This window comes from Melanostigma gelatinosum, assembly GCF_949748355.1.
Source record: "Melanostigma gelatinosum genome assembly, chromosome: 2".
NCBI lineage: Eukaryota > Metazoa > Chordata > Actinopteri > Perciformes > Zoarcidae > Melanostigma > Melanostigma gelatinosum.
In genome coordinates, this window is record NC_136635.1 from 17,141,074 (window position 1) to 17,158,228 (window position 17,155).

Consider the following 17,155-nt stretch of genomic DNA (forward strand, 5'->3'; position numbering starts at 1 on the left):
GAGTGACACCAGTTGGTTGTGGACCGGTAACAGGATGCTGCTCCATTTCAACACCGCTTTTGCATACATTACATTTACCATGACTTTGGCTTAAGTCTTCTGTCAAGGTGCCATGTTCGAAAAGGGAGCTGAAAACAATATTGTTTCTGTTCTGTAACAGCAATACTGTGTGATCTACAGCGTTTAACAACATCGCTATACGCAGGTGCAATAATAGGACATTGACACAATAAAGCGTCCAATTTCCAGTCAAACCACTTCACAAGAAAGGGGACTGGCAATACAAACCATGTTCAATAAGTGATGAGCTAGCATTAACAGCAAAATAGCATCAGACAAGATACAACTGACATTTACTCTGAGACATATCGCTGTGATTTCTGCACTACGTTCTGTTTTATAACGCATCCTATTATGAGATTATAAAAATAAAAACGAGTGTCGGCCACCGCAGCTTTGGATTGGCATGGAAAACCCTTCAAAAAGAGACAGAGGAGGAAAAACGGAAAAGGAAAGTGAATATTTTTCCCTGTGTTCCAGCAACAGGCTGAACAGACCAGAACAGCCGAGCCCAGAGGGACACATCACACAGCTGCCATTGCATTTGGCCTCTACATCTGCTATCAGCTGTCAGACCTGGCCAACTACCCTCAGAACACTTCCGATGCCCCGTACGGATAATACCTCATCCCATGCAGCCTCCTGCTCAGCAGCACATTCAATCAAAACACCAACTGTTGTTTCCAGATTTTATCCCCCAACTCATGCCTGCCCAGCAGTGGTGTATAGTAACCAAGTAGAAATACTTCGTTACTGTACTTAAGTCGTTTTTTTGGACATCTGTACTTTACTTTACTGTTTATATTTCTGTTGACTTTTACTTCACTACATTTTGCAAAGAAAACTGATACTTTTACTCCGATACTTTTCCCCCCGAAACCTTCGTTACTCGCTACAAAATCAAATCTATCTTTAGAAAACAAATTAATCATGAGACCAGCGTCGGGGACTGTGGTGGAACACAGACTGCAAGCAAGCAGGTTTGGCGAATCAGTGGTCCTAGCTTGCAAGTTAAATCATTGGTTAATCACGTTAATGCGCAATTGCAAACAAGTGCTCTCAAAGCCGCGGTGTTTTGATTCCCAGTGATGCCCAGGATGCTACATGCTATAGCAAGCGAGCGACAACATGAGTAGAATTCCACACAGGACGGGTGGGATGAGGAGAGGTGGATGGGTCAAACAAACACTGGTGTTTCCTCCAGGAGGCCGCAGTTTGTGCCGTGTGTGAAACGAGAAGCCAATGTTGATTTATTTGTGACGTGACTTCCGTACTTAAGCAACGCCGCTTCCGTAGATATTTTAACGCAAACCACGATCTTTTCCTAAACCTAACTAAGTTTCATCGCCTAAACCTTGGTTGTTTCCTGTGAAGATGGAAGTTTATTTTGAAAAGACAGTATGCATGTAACAAGCGAAAACAGACTCATGTTGCTGGACTTTTGCAGGAAAAACGAGGAGTAACTTTTCGTAAGATATCAATAAAACGGGGATGAATTTGTATCACTCTATGACGAGTGACATGAGAAGATTAATCTCATGTCTGTAAGTTAAATCAGCTATAATCACTCTTTTAAAGTGATTAGTGACTCGTCTAAAACATTTAAAAAAGGAATAACTTCAATAGAATCATTGTAATATAATGTAACTTCTTCACATTCTAATAGAATTGTCTTTTGAAGATGAACAGGACATTTTTCAGTTTCAAGTGATGACTGGGTTGTCAGTGATCATGTTTTGATATTTGAGTCATTTTGTGGATGATCAGATGGAGTTATGATGGCAGCAGTCGCCCACTTGCAGATTCAGCTTGAGCAAAACCTTTGCCTATTGTACAAATCAGGCCCATAGGAGTTTACAAGGCAGGTGTCCTTTCTCAAAACACTGACCTGATCCATCAAGTGGATATTTTTTGCTGAACATAATATTATGCATTTGCCCTCTACATCCTCTAGTCGGAATGAGCAGACTTATAAACGCACTGTTACAACTCCTTCATAGTGTCATATTGCTTTTCGGAGAATTATGATGATAAGTTCATAGTAGATGCAAAAGTATACTTATGTACAATATATTATGTTGAACATTGTTGCTCCTGGATGGATCACAGCCAACCCAATTATGTTCAACACAGCTCCATGTCCTTGGTCATGGTGGCCACAGAACTTAAAAGAATAAACTTCATAATTCTCAAAATTCTGACCCTTTGCTTTTTTATGAACAGCATTTACTTGTACTTTTACTTTCAATACTTAAGTACATTTAATATAAGAAAATTACTTTTGATACTTAAGTACAATAAATATCAGATACTTTAAGACTTTTACTCAAGTAGTATTCTAATAGGTGACTTTTACTGGAGTAGTTTTCCAGTAAGGTATCTTTACTTTTACTCAAGTATGGCTTTTGGGTACTTTATACACCACTGCTGCCCAGGCTTAGGCACACAGCCATTTGCCTGATGGCGTAACCTTCTCAGGTACTCGGTGTGGAAAACATGCACAAATGCAATGGTGCTTTTTGACAGCAAAGACTTTCACCTACACTTGCGACGATATCAACAATCAAAGATGATATCTAGTCTCGCATCACAAAAGCGATATAAAAACAGATATATCACCCAACTCAGACCAAGCTGTACAAAACCAAACTCCCATTTTGTGTTTCTCTACAATCTTCAAACAAACATATGTTTCCTCACCTTTCAAAAGAAACATTAATCTTTCATGTGATGCTGAATACCTTCAATCAATACGGCAAACTAGCGTAACTGCTGGTCAGCTCATATTGTACCGTAGGCCTATTTATGCCAGAATAGCAAAACAAATGAAAACGCTGGCAGAGTACTTCTGTGTGAAGTTGTGAAATGTTCTGCATACCTAACATTGTGATTGAGCACATCAGTAAGTTTCCTTTAAAAACAAGAGCACAAAAATATTCCTTTTCCACGCTCCTATCAGCGGGATTAAAGCAGAGTCTGTGAAAAGCACATTTGTGGAGAAGCAGCAGCAGCAGCGAGCCAGAATAGAGAGTCTTTCCCTTTGATGTGCCAGAAACTCACAGAAGACAAAATATTATCAAGAACGGTGCAGCGGAAGCAAGCGCAACACAACACGAGTTAAAGACGCCATCAACCACCAGGACCCCCGCAACCCAAAATGAGGCTCCACGGTCCCCGAGGGAAACAGCTGGATTGGGGCCCGCCATTTTGCTCTACGAGGATAGGGGGGGGGGGGGCAAAGGACCAGGCTGAATTTCAAAAGGGCTTCAGATGCCATTTGAGTATCCGCAGAGATTGTGCTGATAGAACAGCAGCTATAAAAGATTTACACAACTCAAACAGGAAAGAAGAGGGGAGAGTTGAGAGTAAGTGTGAGAGACAAAGAGGGGAGAGAACCAGGAATAGCCATGCTTGTTTACCTAAAAAGGACCACACTCAGCACAAAAGGGGGGATGGGCGAGCCTTTATGGATAGAGGGCAGGCAGAGTGGGTGCTGGAGCTTCAGCCGAAGGCTTATTTTCCCCTCTTACACCCAGCATAGCTAGCTGGTTCTGCACTGGAAGGTTTCTCAGCAATATACAGGGAAGACATATTATTGACAGAGGGAGACATGGTGCCAATACAGGACAAAGTATATACTATTTGTATACGACATAGCGTTTCCTTTATGTTCATTCTGCAACGGCGCATCAGTTTGGTGTTTTCAGCTGAGCTAGATCAGAGCTTGTTTTGTTCATACGATGCCGTTTTGCCCGAACTGATCTCTCTGAAATTCGCTCAAAGAGATGTAACATAACCGTGGTGCCGTTTACATACAGGGAGCGAGCACTACACTGGACACCGTTTAGAAAATATAGACATTTAAATACTACATTGCTTGTCAGCAACCGGCCATTTGGGAATTTAAGAGGCAATTTGGCCTTGCATGCTCGGATTAATTTGACATGCAGTCAATCCATCGTCACATTTCTTTTTACGAATGAAAACTCAATTTCTTGCATTTGCTCTTGGTTATCCTCACCTCTTTTTTTGGAAGAACGAAATAAGACTATACATATTTAGAAAAGTAACTGAGAATTATTTAAAGATACTTCTGTAAGCGTTACATTTAGGAGCAGAATAACCACAAGAGCCATAAACCTTGAGAAGGACTAATAAATGTCTACGACATGTCTCTGTCAGACAGTTTTAGGAATACACGGTGGAGAATTCACAAAGATATGAAAACGATGAATGTTCTGAAGCAGATACCCGCAGAAATATTGTATTACCTCTGAAACTAAACATGTAAAGTAAACACACCGTCTTACTAACATAAAACAACGAAAAACAAATGACTGAAATTTAAATCACTTTTGATTGTCTCTATAAATAGGTTATACATTCCTCTTTAAAACCATTATTTGACTAATTATCCAGCTTACACTGCACAACTTCAACAATTTTTTTTCCAAATTCTGTGTTTCCGTTAAATTTCTGAATTCAGTGTTTTAAGCATTATGCACAAAGTGTCTAATCGTGTGAATAAAATGTAGACAATCCAGTAGGAAAACATTCAAAATGTAATAAACACAACACTGCACTACTAAAGGGCTTCAATACAGAAGAACACACGGTGACCGACTCTAATGACTCACTACATTGAAAACATCACTGCAATAGCATCGGTATCAATAAGCAGTATCAGGATCCATATCAATAATGTAACGATACTTGTTCATAATTGCCAGGCTGGCTGCCTACAGTCACCATTTGGTTGCCAAGAATCACAGCCTGGTTGATTGAAATGCAACCAATCACGTTTAACTTGGCTGTAAAACACACGGTGACACATTTGCAGAGTGATTTAGGGAATTATAAAAAGGCAGAAAAATGACCGACAAGTGCTTTTGTAGCTGGACGGTTCATTTATGAGGGAATAGTAAACCCAGCTGATGAAAAGTTAAAATGCAGAGTCATGTTCTGGAGAATGAGATCTATGGTGCAACTACTGCAGTGCTCTCTGCATCAGAGTTTTATTCATCTGCCCTCTCATCCCTCATAATAAGCTTCTTTATGTTTTGATGCCATTTTGGGTCCAAGGGCATCGACAATACTCGTGCGCGATGGTATTCAAAGATTTAATCGTTGGAAATAACGATCCTCTGGTTGTCCTGTGCAACAGTTACTGTCGAGCCACCAAAATACAACCAAGAACGTCTTGTTCTCCCGTTTTTCACCATTGTTGTGTTTTTGCAATGATTCAAGGGCTCAGCCGTGTTCATCTTCAACTCAGCTTTTTAGTCGGTCACAAAGAATATGCGTCAGACTAACCAAGAAGGAGATCTTCAAAAGGGATCAAGGGGGACAAACAGAGCAATCGGGCATGTTTTTACCACAACACTTTGCTCACAGCACCGTGACAATGGGCTGATGGGCAATCTCAGAGGTCGACAAACTGTGGTGAGGCGCGAACGGGTCAGCGAATCTCCTGCGAGAGCCACCGCCGAGGAGCAGAAACACAGAAACGCCGCCTGCCTTTCTATTACACAGAATGTGTAACCTCGAGCTACAATCACAGCGCGTGATCTTTGTGACCCGCAGCAGAACTCCATTTCCTGTTGCAAGCAGAGGGCACGGTTTAATTCTCTGCTACTGCTTATAGGAACGGGAGCAACATTCGGCTAATGGGAACCTGATGGCACGCACAGCTCGGGCAATCATTTACACTTTTAGCTATTTTGATTAAAACTGGAAAGATATCAAAATAAGACTACGGTTTATTTATAATGCATATGCTGCATTAACTGCAAACATCAGCATGACGTTTCATCATTTCAGATTTCGATGAAAACACACCACTGTAGGCCCTACTCTCTTAGATTGCCTACAATTCAAAATAGAATTCAGCACACTAGTAAATTATTCCAAACCAAAAACAATAAATCAAAGGCACACAAGTACCCGTGGAAAAATGTATGTACAGCATCGAATGTCAAAGAACACCAACTATCAAATTGACAGACCCAGTGATACAATGATCACATCTCATGTGTGATAGAGAAACGTCAGCGTTAGTGAGATTGCAATTGTGTCATTCTGTGTGTGTCACTCTTACAATCACAGTGTAAACACACATCAGTTCATGTATTTGAGCTCAATTGTGTTAAGACTTGTGCAAAAGCATCCTCCTTACATTTAAACCCTGCACGTCCGTATCTTCGTGTACAAAAAGAACGAGGCATGTCTCACCAGTCGAGGCTTTAACTGTAGCACAGAGAAATAGGAGCTATGCAAGCTCCAGGGAGACGGAGATATGCATCAGTGCCTCTGCAGTGTAGTCAACACGAACGCCCCAACAAGCTGAAACACTCAGTATCTTGGTGGAAAACACCACCAGCAGCACTGCAGTGTTTTCCTCAGCATTGGTACTGCACCAAAAAGTAGAGAGCTTCTCCTCCATATTCCGTTTCCTCCACAGCTCATCTCAAATCCCAACATGTCGTGCCCCTCCTTCACATGCTATTAGACAGAGAAAACACAGGCACTCCACCGAGCTAACAGAGAATTGTGACACTTATCCACCCAAAACAAACCCACTGTTAGTCCACTAACTACAGACACTTCCTGATAAACCCAGAGAGCCGGTGGGAATTTCAAAACACTGCTCTTTAAATAGCCCTACAAAAGCACATTTTCTCCATGGGCTGGAGTTGCTTTCCTTATAGATGGGCTTGCAACACATTCCATGTTGCTTTAGTGCTGGAAGAGACCAGCAACTGGACAGGAAACAGTGCTTCATGACTAGAACGTATGAAGCACACTAAACTGGAAAAGCAGGTAGACTAGGATGTCTTTCGCTCAACAGCCAAATAACTATTATCACTGTGACAAGCAACAATCGGTTGGCTGTTATTATTGCATTCCCTTGAGAAAAGTAATGATAGTTGTCTTGGATTTTAAAAAGTGTGTTAACCCTGAGAAAACCTTACACTATGGATGAGTAGTAGTAAGTAAAAAAAAGCCCTTTTTGCCTCGAAGACTAGCATTCCCAAACACATGCACAAGATCTGTTCATCTGTCAGTACGCATTTAGGCAGGTGTGCATATATGATATTAATTTATGCAGCACTAGCTACTTACTCAAAACATTTAAATTGTATTTTTAAAATAACACTATCAGTGCCAATCCCATCACACATATGCCATCATCTAACGCACGCAGGTGAATTAAATGTATTAAAACAAATGAATTAAGAGCATACGTTACCTCAATGTGAAATACACGATATTAATATATTTTGTTGATCAAATCATCAACGTTTTAACACAGCTAACTTCATAACCATAGACAGGCTACTTTCAAGAAGCAGAAACAATTCGTTGTATATTTCCAGTAAAAAATAAATAAAAAATCAATTACACTTCAGCATGAAGCACACATTAAATACTTAAAATCCTGAGTACGTGCAGATATTGGTTGCACGTTGACCTTTGTCGCAACACACATGAACCCACGTTAACCAGTGAGACGTGTTGTTGTTCACGCGGTAGCTGTGCAGGACCAGTATGAGACTTACCTGTGTCCGAACGTCCACAAATTCAAGTAGATATCTTAATCTTTAATGTTTAGTCTACGCCGCGATGTTTTCGGCCGATGCTTGATGATCCCATTTGTCGCCGTTGGTTCAGTACAGACTGGCCCGGAGACATCCGCATAAAGTAGCGACGACCATCGCAGCTCGACAGCAGAATCGAGGCTAAAACCATGTAGACCAACACACACCAGTCCACAGCAAAAAAATACTAAAATATCCACGAAACGTCGTTTACAGCGTTGCTATTTCGTCGTCACCGCAAACTATGAACTGTTAACACTCCATTCGTGCAATGGTAGGCTAGCTTGGGTGAACATAAACCATCAAAAGGTCGTATTTTGTCTCGGTTTAATCCTCTCCGACAACACATTCGAGCGGTTTTCGAGCGGCCTTTGACTTCACTGTGTGAACACTGGGGACGGAAACGGCTCGGCAATGAAACGAGCGTCCTGATTGGACATTGGTGCTGTGGGCGGGTACAGTTTCCACACAAGATGAAATACACGCCATTTTGGATCCGCTCCGCACCCTTCTGTCGCTTCAGAACACACACAAGCAGGGCTCCAACGTGGCGGACCGCGGGTCACAGTTTCAAACGCGAGATACCACACTCCATTATATGGTTGGAGACCAAGAAAAGGAAATGGAGTACAGGCATTGGGTGCACTCGTTTTACACATGTATAGAAACATGAAGGCGTGTTTATTCCAACTCATTATTTGGGTATTTAGATTCGTAACAGGTCAACAGTTGATGGGTATGGAGGACAGAAGCTAACTTAAGTATAAATAAATATATGCATTAATAAATGTATGAATAAATACAGGACTACATCAATAAATGATGAAATAAATGTTTGAATACAGAAATAAATGAATACAAGAATAATTAAAAGCTGAAATAAATACTGAAATAAATAAATGAAGGAACACATGTAGAAATAGATTTATTTATGTATGTCCTGTTTAGGTATCAACTTGTATTTATTAATTTCAGCATTTAAATATTTCTGTATTCATTTGAGCATTTATATATGATTTATTTATTCATTTCTGTATTATACATTTATTTATGCATTGATCTATTTATTCCTGAATTAATTCATACATTTATTTATTTATTTATACTTAAGACATTTTTCATCCTCCATTGTATGATGTGTATGCGACACGTACACTGACAATTTGAAAAGCATTTCGTAAAGCTGCTAATTTATGCATCCACACATGCCGGTAATGGCTAATACACTTCTCATCGATGCAGAATCCAGATGTTATTCACTACACATTATTATATTTATGATGTTAATCAAACATAGGTTTTGTTTTCTATGTGTTTGGGTTAGACCCTTCCTTCATACAGTCTCTGGTTAGACCTCAAACCCAGGTTATGGCTGAGAGAAAACATAGTTAAAGCGGAGTGTGCTGGTGAACAAACCTGACGCACCCATGGTCGAACTGAAACGCAAGTATATGAAACGAAGGCTCCCATTGGCTCAAAGAAAATATCTATTATCTTATTGGCTTAGGTTAAACGTCACTCAAACTGACCCGTATACGTCGCTTTACACCACTGCCGTGATACTTTACAACAGTGATAATAAGGCAGACTTACCGAGGTGATTATTTGCAACAAAACGCAGCACTGTTGGTCCTGAACGACACATCGTTCCATCATGTCAAAACATGTGTTGTGTTTCTACAAGTTGGATTAGAGCTGTCAACAAAAGTGTTCATATGTATTCATTTTTTACTGAATTTAACTTAACTGGACCAAGGTTTACTGACCCCAGAGCGCACTCTGCTGGATTACTGCGGTGTCAACATACTTGGGGGGAAAATACTTTAGTACTTAATACTTTACTGAGGTTTTATATCACATGCTGAACTGAACACAGAATCGTTTGCGAGGGTGAAATAGTAGTAATAATAACAATAGTAATAATAATGATAATCCCGTTACTGCTATTATGTTTGACAGATAATCAAAGGAAGTTTTAGTTTTACTCTCTCTCTCTCTCTCTCTCTCTCTCTCTCTCTCTCTCTCTCATACACACATATATCTATATATATATCTATATATATATATATATAGATATATATATTTACTTTAATAGAATACATGTATATTATGTTGTTTTATTTTGATATTGCTTGTTGTTCAATTTCAAGAAAGGGTTAACATTAGGCGACAGATGACCCATTTTTCGTGTATCCATGAATGTGCATCTACTTACATCACATATGGGAACTCTGACACGTTTTAAGCGTTTTTTAAACACTCAATAACAACTCGACTCCCACAAAATTGTCACTCAGCACAAGACAACCTCTGTGCCCATAGGGGCTCAGCATAAAGCGCAACTATGAACTGAACCAATATGTATGTCTTGAGTGCGCAGTGAGTGCACACCACCAAGTGTGGATTTTGCTTTACACCGACAATGTTATATTGAAGAAGTGTGCAGCATTTAGCAGCTATAAAATGCATTTACCGTTAACTGCATGACATATTATGTGAGACTAGAGATTGCAGCGCTGCCATTGATTGTGCAATGTCTGCGCAAACGTCTGCGCAGCGAGTATGTCCTTGAAGAACAACAAAGTTCAAAGTTCGAAAGCAAAGATGTTTCCAAAACCAAAGAGATGTGTAAAACGGTGCTGTTCAGTATTCAATGTTCAAGATAGTCTCTACACCTTTGATAATGAGACAATACAGATCAAATCTAATTTACAGTAAAAACGTGTCGTTTGTTTCTTTATTTCCCGTGTGCAGGACGTCCGGGAGAGGACAGTCTGCAGGTGTTGATCTCGAGCGGACATCTTTGCGCGACTGCGCAGTTGAATAACATAACATAGCGCGCTAGCTGTGAACGGGTTAGGGGGTAAACAAACGTGTCCAAACACTCGATTTGAGCGTGATATAGCACTCGTAGCTATGGGGATTTCAGTTCAGTTAATGTAACGTGACAGCATTTTGCGATAACAGACACTATGTCGGCGTTGTTGCTGCAGCATCGTACAGGACTCTGTAGTAAATACAGTGCAGGGTTACTGTGGACTCTGTCGAGGCAAAACTCTGGGATATCAACGAGCAAGCCAACATCCAGCAGTGGTGTTACAGATGTGCTGTTCAGAGGCGATCGTGTCAGAAAGATGCTCCTTTCGAAATCAGAGACACTCACAAGTCAGCCACAGACGCTCATCCAGGTAAGTCTCCATACACCATCAACATGGTACTTTTAGAGTGCGCCTCGTATTCATGGCTGCTAGTGGGAACAGTTAGTGATGTGAGTAAGTTGTGGAAACACTGTAAGAAGTGACCTTATATGTCTGTGAAGTGTGATCTGTTTACCGGGGTAGCCTCTCATTGACACCCTTCACCTTGGAATATAAACTGCGAGGGACAAACAATGACATTCTGCTTCCTTTAGCAGCATTTCAAATACACATCTTCATGATTTCCATTCGTGATATATCTATTTACAAATATACTCTGCTGCATTCAAATTCACTGTGAAGTCCTTTGGATATATTTCATACTTTAGCTCTGGATGTTTTTGATAAATGCGATTAAACTGTCATTCTACTGCAGAGGTCCTTTCATTTGAAACTGCATCATGCTTACTGCTTCTACTTGGTGTATCTTCACTACACCAATTGTTTTTACTTCCACTCTGACACGTTTTCTCTGATATTTGGTCTCACCAAAATGCAATGTTCCCGTTTTAGAGTCTCCTCCACAGACCCTTGGGTCCTGGCATGGTGGGAATTAGCAAAGAGTTGATCAGGAACAACCTGCTGACGAACCCTGTTGGTTTGGTAAATATATTAGGTAAACACGCAGTTTTATCATCGTTAGCACTTTTACCAATAATCTTTTTTTAATTTTACTTACACATGACTACTTATGATTTTAAGGGTCAATAAACTTCTTCAGTACATCTCAATCCAAACAAGAGAAAGATAAAAGTGATGAACCAAAGGGAAAAAATCCAGAGGAAAATGAAGGTAAGTGATGAATTGCTTAGCTGATTGATAACTACACACATGGCTGTGATCTTAATTTCTCATTCTCTTCCTCGCCCTTTTCAGAGGAGAAGAAACGCCGCGAGCAGGAGGACCAGATGTACCGGGAGCGCCTGCGGACCCTCTTCATCATAGCGCTCATCATGAGCCTGCTGAACTCCATCAACACCAGCGGGGGAAACATCTCTTGGAATGACTTTGTCAATGAGATGCTGGCCAAGGGAGAGGTGTCCCGTGTGCAGGTCGTTCCCGAGAGTGACATTGTAGAAATCTACCTTCACCCCGGAGCAGTCATCTTTGGAAGGCCGGTACGTTGAGCAGGATTTTTAATGCAAACACCAAATTTAGCCTCGGAACCGCTACAGCAGACGTGCGTACTAACCTCGCATTTCCTGCCGTGTTTTCCTGCTTTGCAGCGGCAGGCGCTCATGTACAGAATGCAGGTCGCCAACGTTGACAAATTCGAGGAGAAGCTGAGAGCTGCTGAGGAAGAGCTGAGTATTGACAGTAAGGACAGGATACAGGTGTCCTACAAACGCACTGGATTCTTTGGGAAGTAAGAACATTAACCTTTCTCAGTGCACAAAAGAAATCCATTCATGGGGTTCAATGAGCAATTTGAAGGAATGTCAACCACCGTTTTTCATCTGTTCACTTTGCAGTGCAGTCTATGCTCTGGGGATGGCTGCTGTTGGCGTGGCTATCCTCTGGTACATCTTCCGACTGGCAGGCATGGGAGGCAAAGAAGGCGGCTTCAGTGCTTTTGTGAGTGGAGACCACATCAGAAATTTGGCACGTGCACAGTTACGTTTTTTTGTTTTGTTTCACTGATTTCATGAGTGTGTTAATTACGTATAACAATGGACTTAACAGAATCAGCTGAAGATGGCCAAGTTCACCATTGTGGACGGCAAGTCCGGTAAAGGTGTGAGTTTCAAAGATGTGGCGGGACTGCATGAGGCTAAGGTGGAAATAAAGGAGTTTGTGGACTACCTCAAGGTAAGAAACCAGACTCACTACCAGACTGGATGAGCTGAGGTCCTTTTTCTCCCACCCATCAAGTCTCACATGAGTAAAAACGTCCCCGTTGTCCAGCACTTACCACGTTGATGTTATGTGATGTCAGAATCCAGAACGGTACCTCCAGCTGGGAGCCAAGGTTCCCAAGGGTGCATTGCTGCTCGGGCCTCCAGGCTGTGGGAAGACGCTGCTGGCCAAGGCTGTAGCCACTGAGGCCCAAGTGCCCTTTCTGGCTATGGCCGGCTCTGAGTTCGTGGAGGTCATTGGAGGTATGTAGAGGCGGCAGCAGCAGCAGCAGCAGCAGCAGCAGCAGCAGCAGCAGCAGCAGCAGCAGCAGCAGCAGCAGTGAATATGGCTTTAGGACGGTTGCGAGAGTAGATATCGTTGTTGACGATGATATTGTGATGTAGGTTAAATGCCTGTGTTACAGTGCAGACATATTCTGTAGTTCTTTGAAGAAATCAGACTTTTCTGGATTCTTGGTCATTATATACACATTACTAGTAGGGGTGTAACGGTTCACAAAATCCACGGTTCGGTTCGGTACGATACAGTGGAGCCACGGTTCGGTACGGTTCGGTACAGTAGAAAACTAAATGCCAGAGAAATGTACATTATTTTAAAATATATTTATTCATTACAACTAACATCATGAAGTTATTCTTTGACTTTGAACAATGATGGAACTATACCTGAGTGACCCATCTTCTGGGGTGTCTTCTTAGCAACACATAAGCATAAAAAACAAAAACTGCTCCTTAATGTTATGTGGTATTGTTACTTACATCTTGCTTACATCTTGTATTGTTACTGACATCTTGCAAAAGAGATTTTTAATCTCAATGGGACGACCTGGTTAAATAAAGGTTTTAAAGGTTGTTTTTTTTAATTCAAACTTATGCGGTTCGTCATGCGTACCGAACCGTGAGCCTCGTACCGAACGGTTCAATACGAATACGCGTACCGTTACACCCCTAATTACTAGTCATTCTTTTCTCAAAATGTGGTTTGTGTAACTATCGTCACAGATAATCTGTCACGCCAGACTAGAGATATCAGATGATTGGTAAAAAAAAAGAAGAGATTTTTGATTCCATGCGTCATTGCTCAGCCTTCTGGTGTGTCACTCGTCACGTGACTTGCGTTGTGCTCGTGTGTAGGCCTGGGTGCCGCGAGGGTGAGGAGTCTGTTCAAGGAGGCTCGAAGCAGAGCGCCCTGCATTGTCTACATCGACGAGATCGATGCCGTGGGAAAGAAGCGCTCCACCAACATGTCTGGTTTCTCCAACACTGAAGAGGAGCAGACCCTCAACCAGCTGCTGGTGGAGATGGACGGTGAGGTGGAACGTGGGATCTCAGAGCAGTTTGCCGTCATCGGAAGCGGACCTCTCTGACTGAGTAATGAAGCATTTGTCCGTCTTTTGCAGGAATGGGAACGACGGACCACGTCATTGTCCTCGCTTCCACTAACAGAGCAGATGTCTTGGACAACGCTCTCATTAGACCAGGCAGACTGGACAGGCACATCTTCATCGATCTGCCCACTCTGCAGGTAGTCTCCAGCATTCAACAGCTGCCAGCGACCTCAATTAGAATTGACTTAACTTAGTGTTATAATAACCATGTGCCTTGCAAAGGAAATTTTAAGGAAATTGCTCAAGCAGCCTCTTTTTTTTGCCTTTTTGAGAAAATATTTCATTTTTATTATAGCAGCACTTTTCCCACAAATTGGTATCCCATGAAGCTGTTTATACATTATCAAGCAAAATAAACATGATATTTGGACAGCTAAACCATGTTAACTGTGTGGGAGGTCTGGACAGACTCTGTCAGTTAAATCCAGTTTGTTTTATTTGAATCGCTGTCTCTCAGGAGAGGAAGGAGACCTATGAGCAACATCTGAAGATCTTGAAGCTGACCAATCCAGCTGGTTTCTACTCTCTGCGTCTGGCTGAGCTCACCCCGGGCTTCAGTGGTAAATACATGTTTCGTGTTTTGTCCTCAATCTATGAACATCTGTGGCCATAACAAAATACCGGCCTGCGTCAAGTAATAAAAATAAGCTCTCGATCAACAAACGTGAGACATAATACCAAGTCACAACAGCGTCGGTGTTGTGACTGAAATGTCATTTCCATATGGTGATCAGGGAATCTCCGTTGCCAAATCACTTTGTCTCTGCAGGTGCAGATATAGCGAACATCTGTAACGAGGCCGCCCTGCATGCTGCCAGAGAGGGGCACAAGTCCATCGATACCTTCAACTTTGAGTATGCAGTGGAGAGACTAATAGCAGGTACAACGATGCAAATACGGGATTATGGGAAAATATGCCACTCTGGAGAAACCTGACAGATCTGTGTGTGTGTGTGTGTGTGTGTTCGTCTTCAGGGAGTGTAAAGAAGAGTAAGATCCTGTCCAAAGAGGAGCAGAGGGTGGTGGCCTTCCATGAGTCTGGACATGCCTTAGTGGGGTGGCTTCTTGAGCACACCGAGGCAGTCTTGAAGGTAACGGCTGAATTGAGTGGTTCTGGTTCATTTGTATGTAGACACAGCAAGACCTTTGTTGAAATCTTTTGGTTATGTTTTTCAGGTGTCCATTGCCCCGCGGACTAATGCCGCCCTGGGATTTTCCCAGATGCTACCTCGTAACCAGTATCTGTTCACCAAGGAGCAGCTGTTTGAGCGCATGTGTATGGCCCTGGGAGGAAGAGCTGCCGAGGCCATCACCTTTAACAAGGTCACAACAGGTACACTCTACTGTATAGCCGCTGTAATCACAGCTGATTTCTCTCAAATAACTTCTTTGTAGTTTTCTACTGCTCAGATTCCTAGCCCGTCTTAATCTCCACACATTTCATTTGTCAAATTATTCTTGAAATGAAGATTGTTCTGTTTCAAAAAAGAGGGAACTCCTCCAACAAGTCTTAATAAGAATTAGTCTTGAAGGCTGACTCTTGTTGTTATTTTTAAATGCATTTCCATGATTATTATTTTGATAAATAAACATTTTTTTCTCCTGCTCAAACATGACTCATTAACTCTGAGTAGGAATTTCACCCAAGTACCTGAAAAGTAAACCGCGGAACATCCAAATATGAACGCTCTCCTGTCCTGTGTACCATAACTTGGCCCCCCCAGTTAAAAACAGTGGTTGAAGTATCCTCGCTGTGTGTCCCCAGGAGCTCAGGATGACTTGCGTAAGGTGACCCGTGTGGCCTACTCCATGGTGAAGCAGTACGGCATGTGTGACCGTGTCGGCCAAGTCTCATTCCCTGACACGGAGTCACAAGGGGCCGTCGGACGCCGTCCTTTCAGCCAGGGCCTGCAGCAGCAGATGGACCACGTGGGTTCTAATATTGGATTATCTTTCTGTCCTCCGTTATCCCACATGTTGACCGTACCCCAAACACAGCGGATGTTGTTTCATGTCATAATTAGACATATAGATTTGACAGCACGTGTTGTTCTTTCAGGAGGCTAAGCTGTTGATAGCGCAGGCTTACAGGCGAACAGAGAAGCTGCTGCTGGACAACAGAGACAAGCTGATACTGGTCAGTTGCTCCCTTCTGTGATCATACATCCCCCCCCCCCCCCCCCATCATTGAGCACAGCTCTTCTGTGTTACCTTTCGCTTTTGTGTCCAGTTGTAATAAATCCCAACTTGTTGGGGTCTGTCTTTTCCAGATGGCCAATGCGCTGTTAGAGCGAGAGGTGGTGAACTACGATGACATTGAAGCCTTGCTGGGTCCCCCCCTCCACGGGCCCAAGAAGTTGATCCTCCCACAGAGCTGGCTGGAGGCCGAAAGGGACAAACAAGACACGGGGGAAGACGGACCTCACCCACCTCCCCGTAAACACGGAGAAGACGACGTGAATCCACAGCTGGCCTGATCTCAGAATTCTTCTGTGACTGCTGCATCAGGCGCTGGGTGCATTTAATAAAACCGGGCTTTGATTCCTCACTTTGAAGCTTTCTATGCCTGAAAGTGAAATCGGCAATGTTTCCATGCAGATGTTTTCCAGTTAGCTGACCCATTTAGATCATCTGAAACAGGCCTAAACAACTGAAGTATTACTTTCAGAGAATGCATTTGACATCTGTAAATGACGTGTCTTTTATAAGTCATGTCATTCTATCCTGAAAAGTTGACTTTAGCTGTGATTTCCCTGCTTTGTCAGAGATGACCAGCACCAAATATGTCAGCATTCATTCAGGGTACATGAACACATTGAGGTCTGCATTATTGGCATGTTGATTTTTTTTTAGCTGCAGATATTACTCCACACACTGTGGTCATCTGACCAGGAGACAGACAGAGTTAATAGGTTGAAGTTGTCTTTAAACTTTCAGACAGTGTATTGGTTTGATTGCCACAAGTGACCATTGAGTGCCACTAGATTGTGCTGCTAAATAAAGTTTGTAAATATTGTGTTGCTCTTAATGTCGCATTTAGTTTTAGTGGCTCCAAA

General features: G+C 42.2%; 2 protein-coding genes across 3 annotated transcripts in view; one reads left to right on the forward strand and one right to left on the reverse strand.

Moving 5' to 3' along the window:
* Positions 1 to 8,004, reverse strand: part of ankrd11 (ankyrin repeat domain 11) — a 101,451-nt gene extending 93,447 nt beyond the window's left edge. For both annotated transcript variants that reach the window (XM_079288185.1, XM_079288183.1), the window contains exon 1: positions 7,620 to 8,004. The gene's annotated coding sequence lies outside the window, so the exon portion shown is untranslated. The remainder of the gene's footprint in view (positions 1 to 7,619) is intronic.
* A 2,458-nt stretch (positions 8,005 to 10,462) lies between these two features.
* spg7 (SPG7 matrix AAA peptidase subunit, paraplegin) lies at positions 10,463 to 17,115 on the forward strand. The gene is made up of 17 exons (XM_079289503.1): positions 10,463 to 10,846; positions 11,369 to 11,471; positions 11,558 to 11,647; positions 11,732 to 11,973; positions 12,082 to 12,221; positions 12,328 to 12,430; positions 12,539 to 12,664; positions 12,792 to 12,954; positions 13,846 to 14,019; positions 14,112 to 14,236; positions 14,557 to 14,659; positions 14,869 to 14,979; positions 15,075 to 15,190; positions 15,276 to 15,432; positions 15,865 to 16,028; positions 16,159 to 16,236; positions 16,370 to 17,115. Exons 1-17 carry the CDS (start codon positions 10,631 to 10,633, stop codon positions 16,574 to 16,576), a joined length of 2,418 nt encoding a protein of 805 aa, XP_079145629.1. The 5' UTR covers positions 10,463 to 10,630; the 3' UTR covers positions 16,577 to 17,115.
* Positions 17,116 to 17,155: the final 40 nt, after the last annotated feature.

Bases quoted from the DNA above. Each gene is read 5' to 3' on its own strand.
- spg7 (XM_079289503.1), top strand. From the start codon at position 10,631: ATGTCGGCGTTGTTGCTGCAGCATCGTACAGGACTCTGTAGTAAATAC. The intron at 11,974-12,081 runs GTACGTTGAGCA...CCTGCTTTGCAG, and splicing joins CAGTCATCTTTGGAAGGCCG to CGGCAGGCGCTCATGTACAG. The intron at 14,020-14,111 runs GTGAGGTGGAAC...CGTCTTTTGCAG, and splicing joins GCTGCTGGTGGAGATGGACG to GAATGGGAACGACGGACCAC.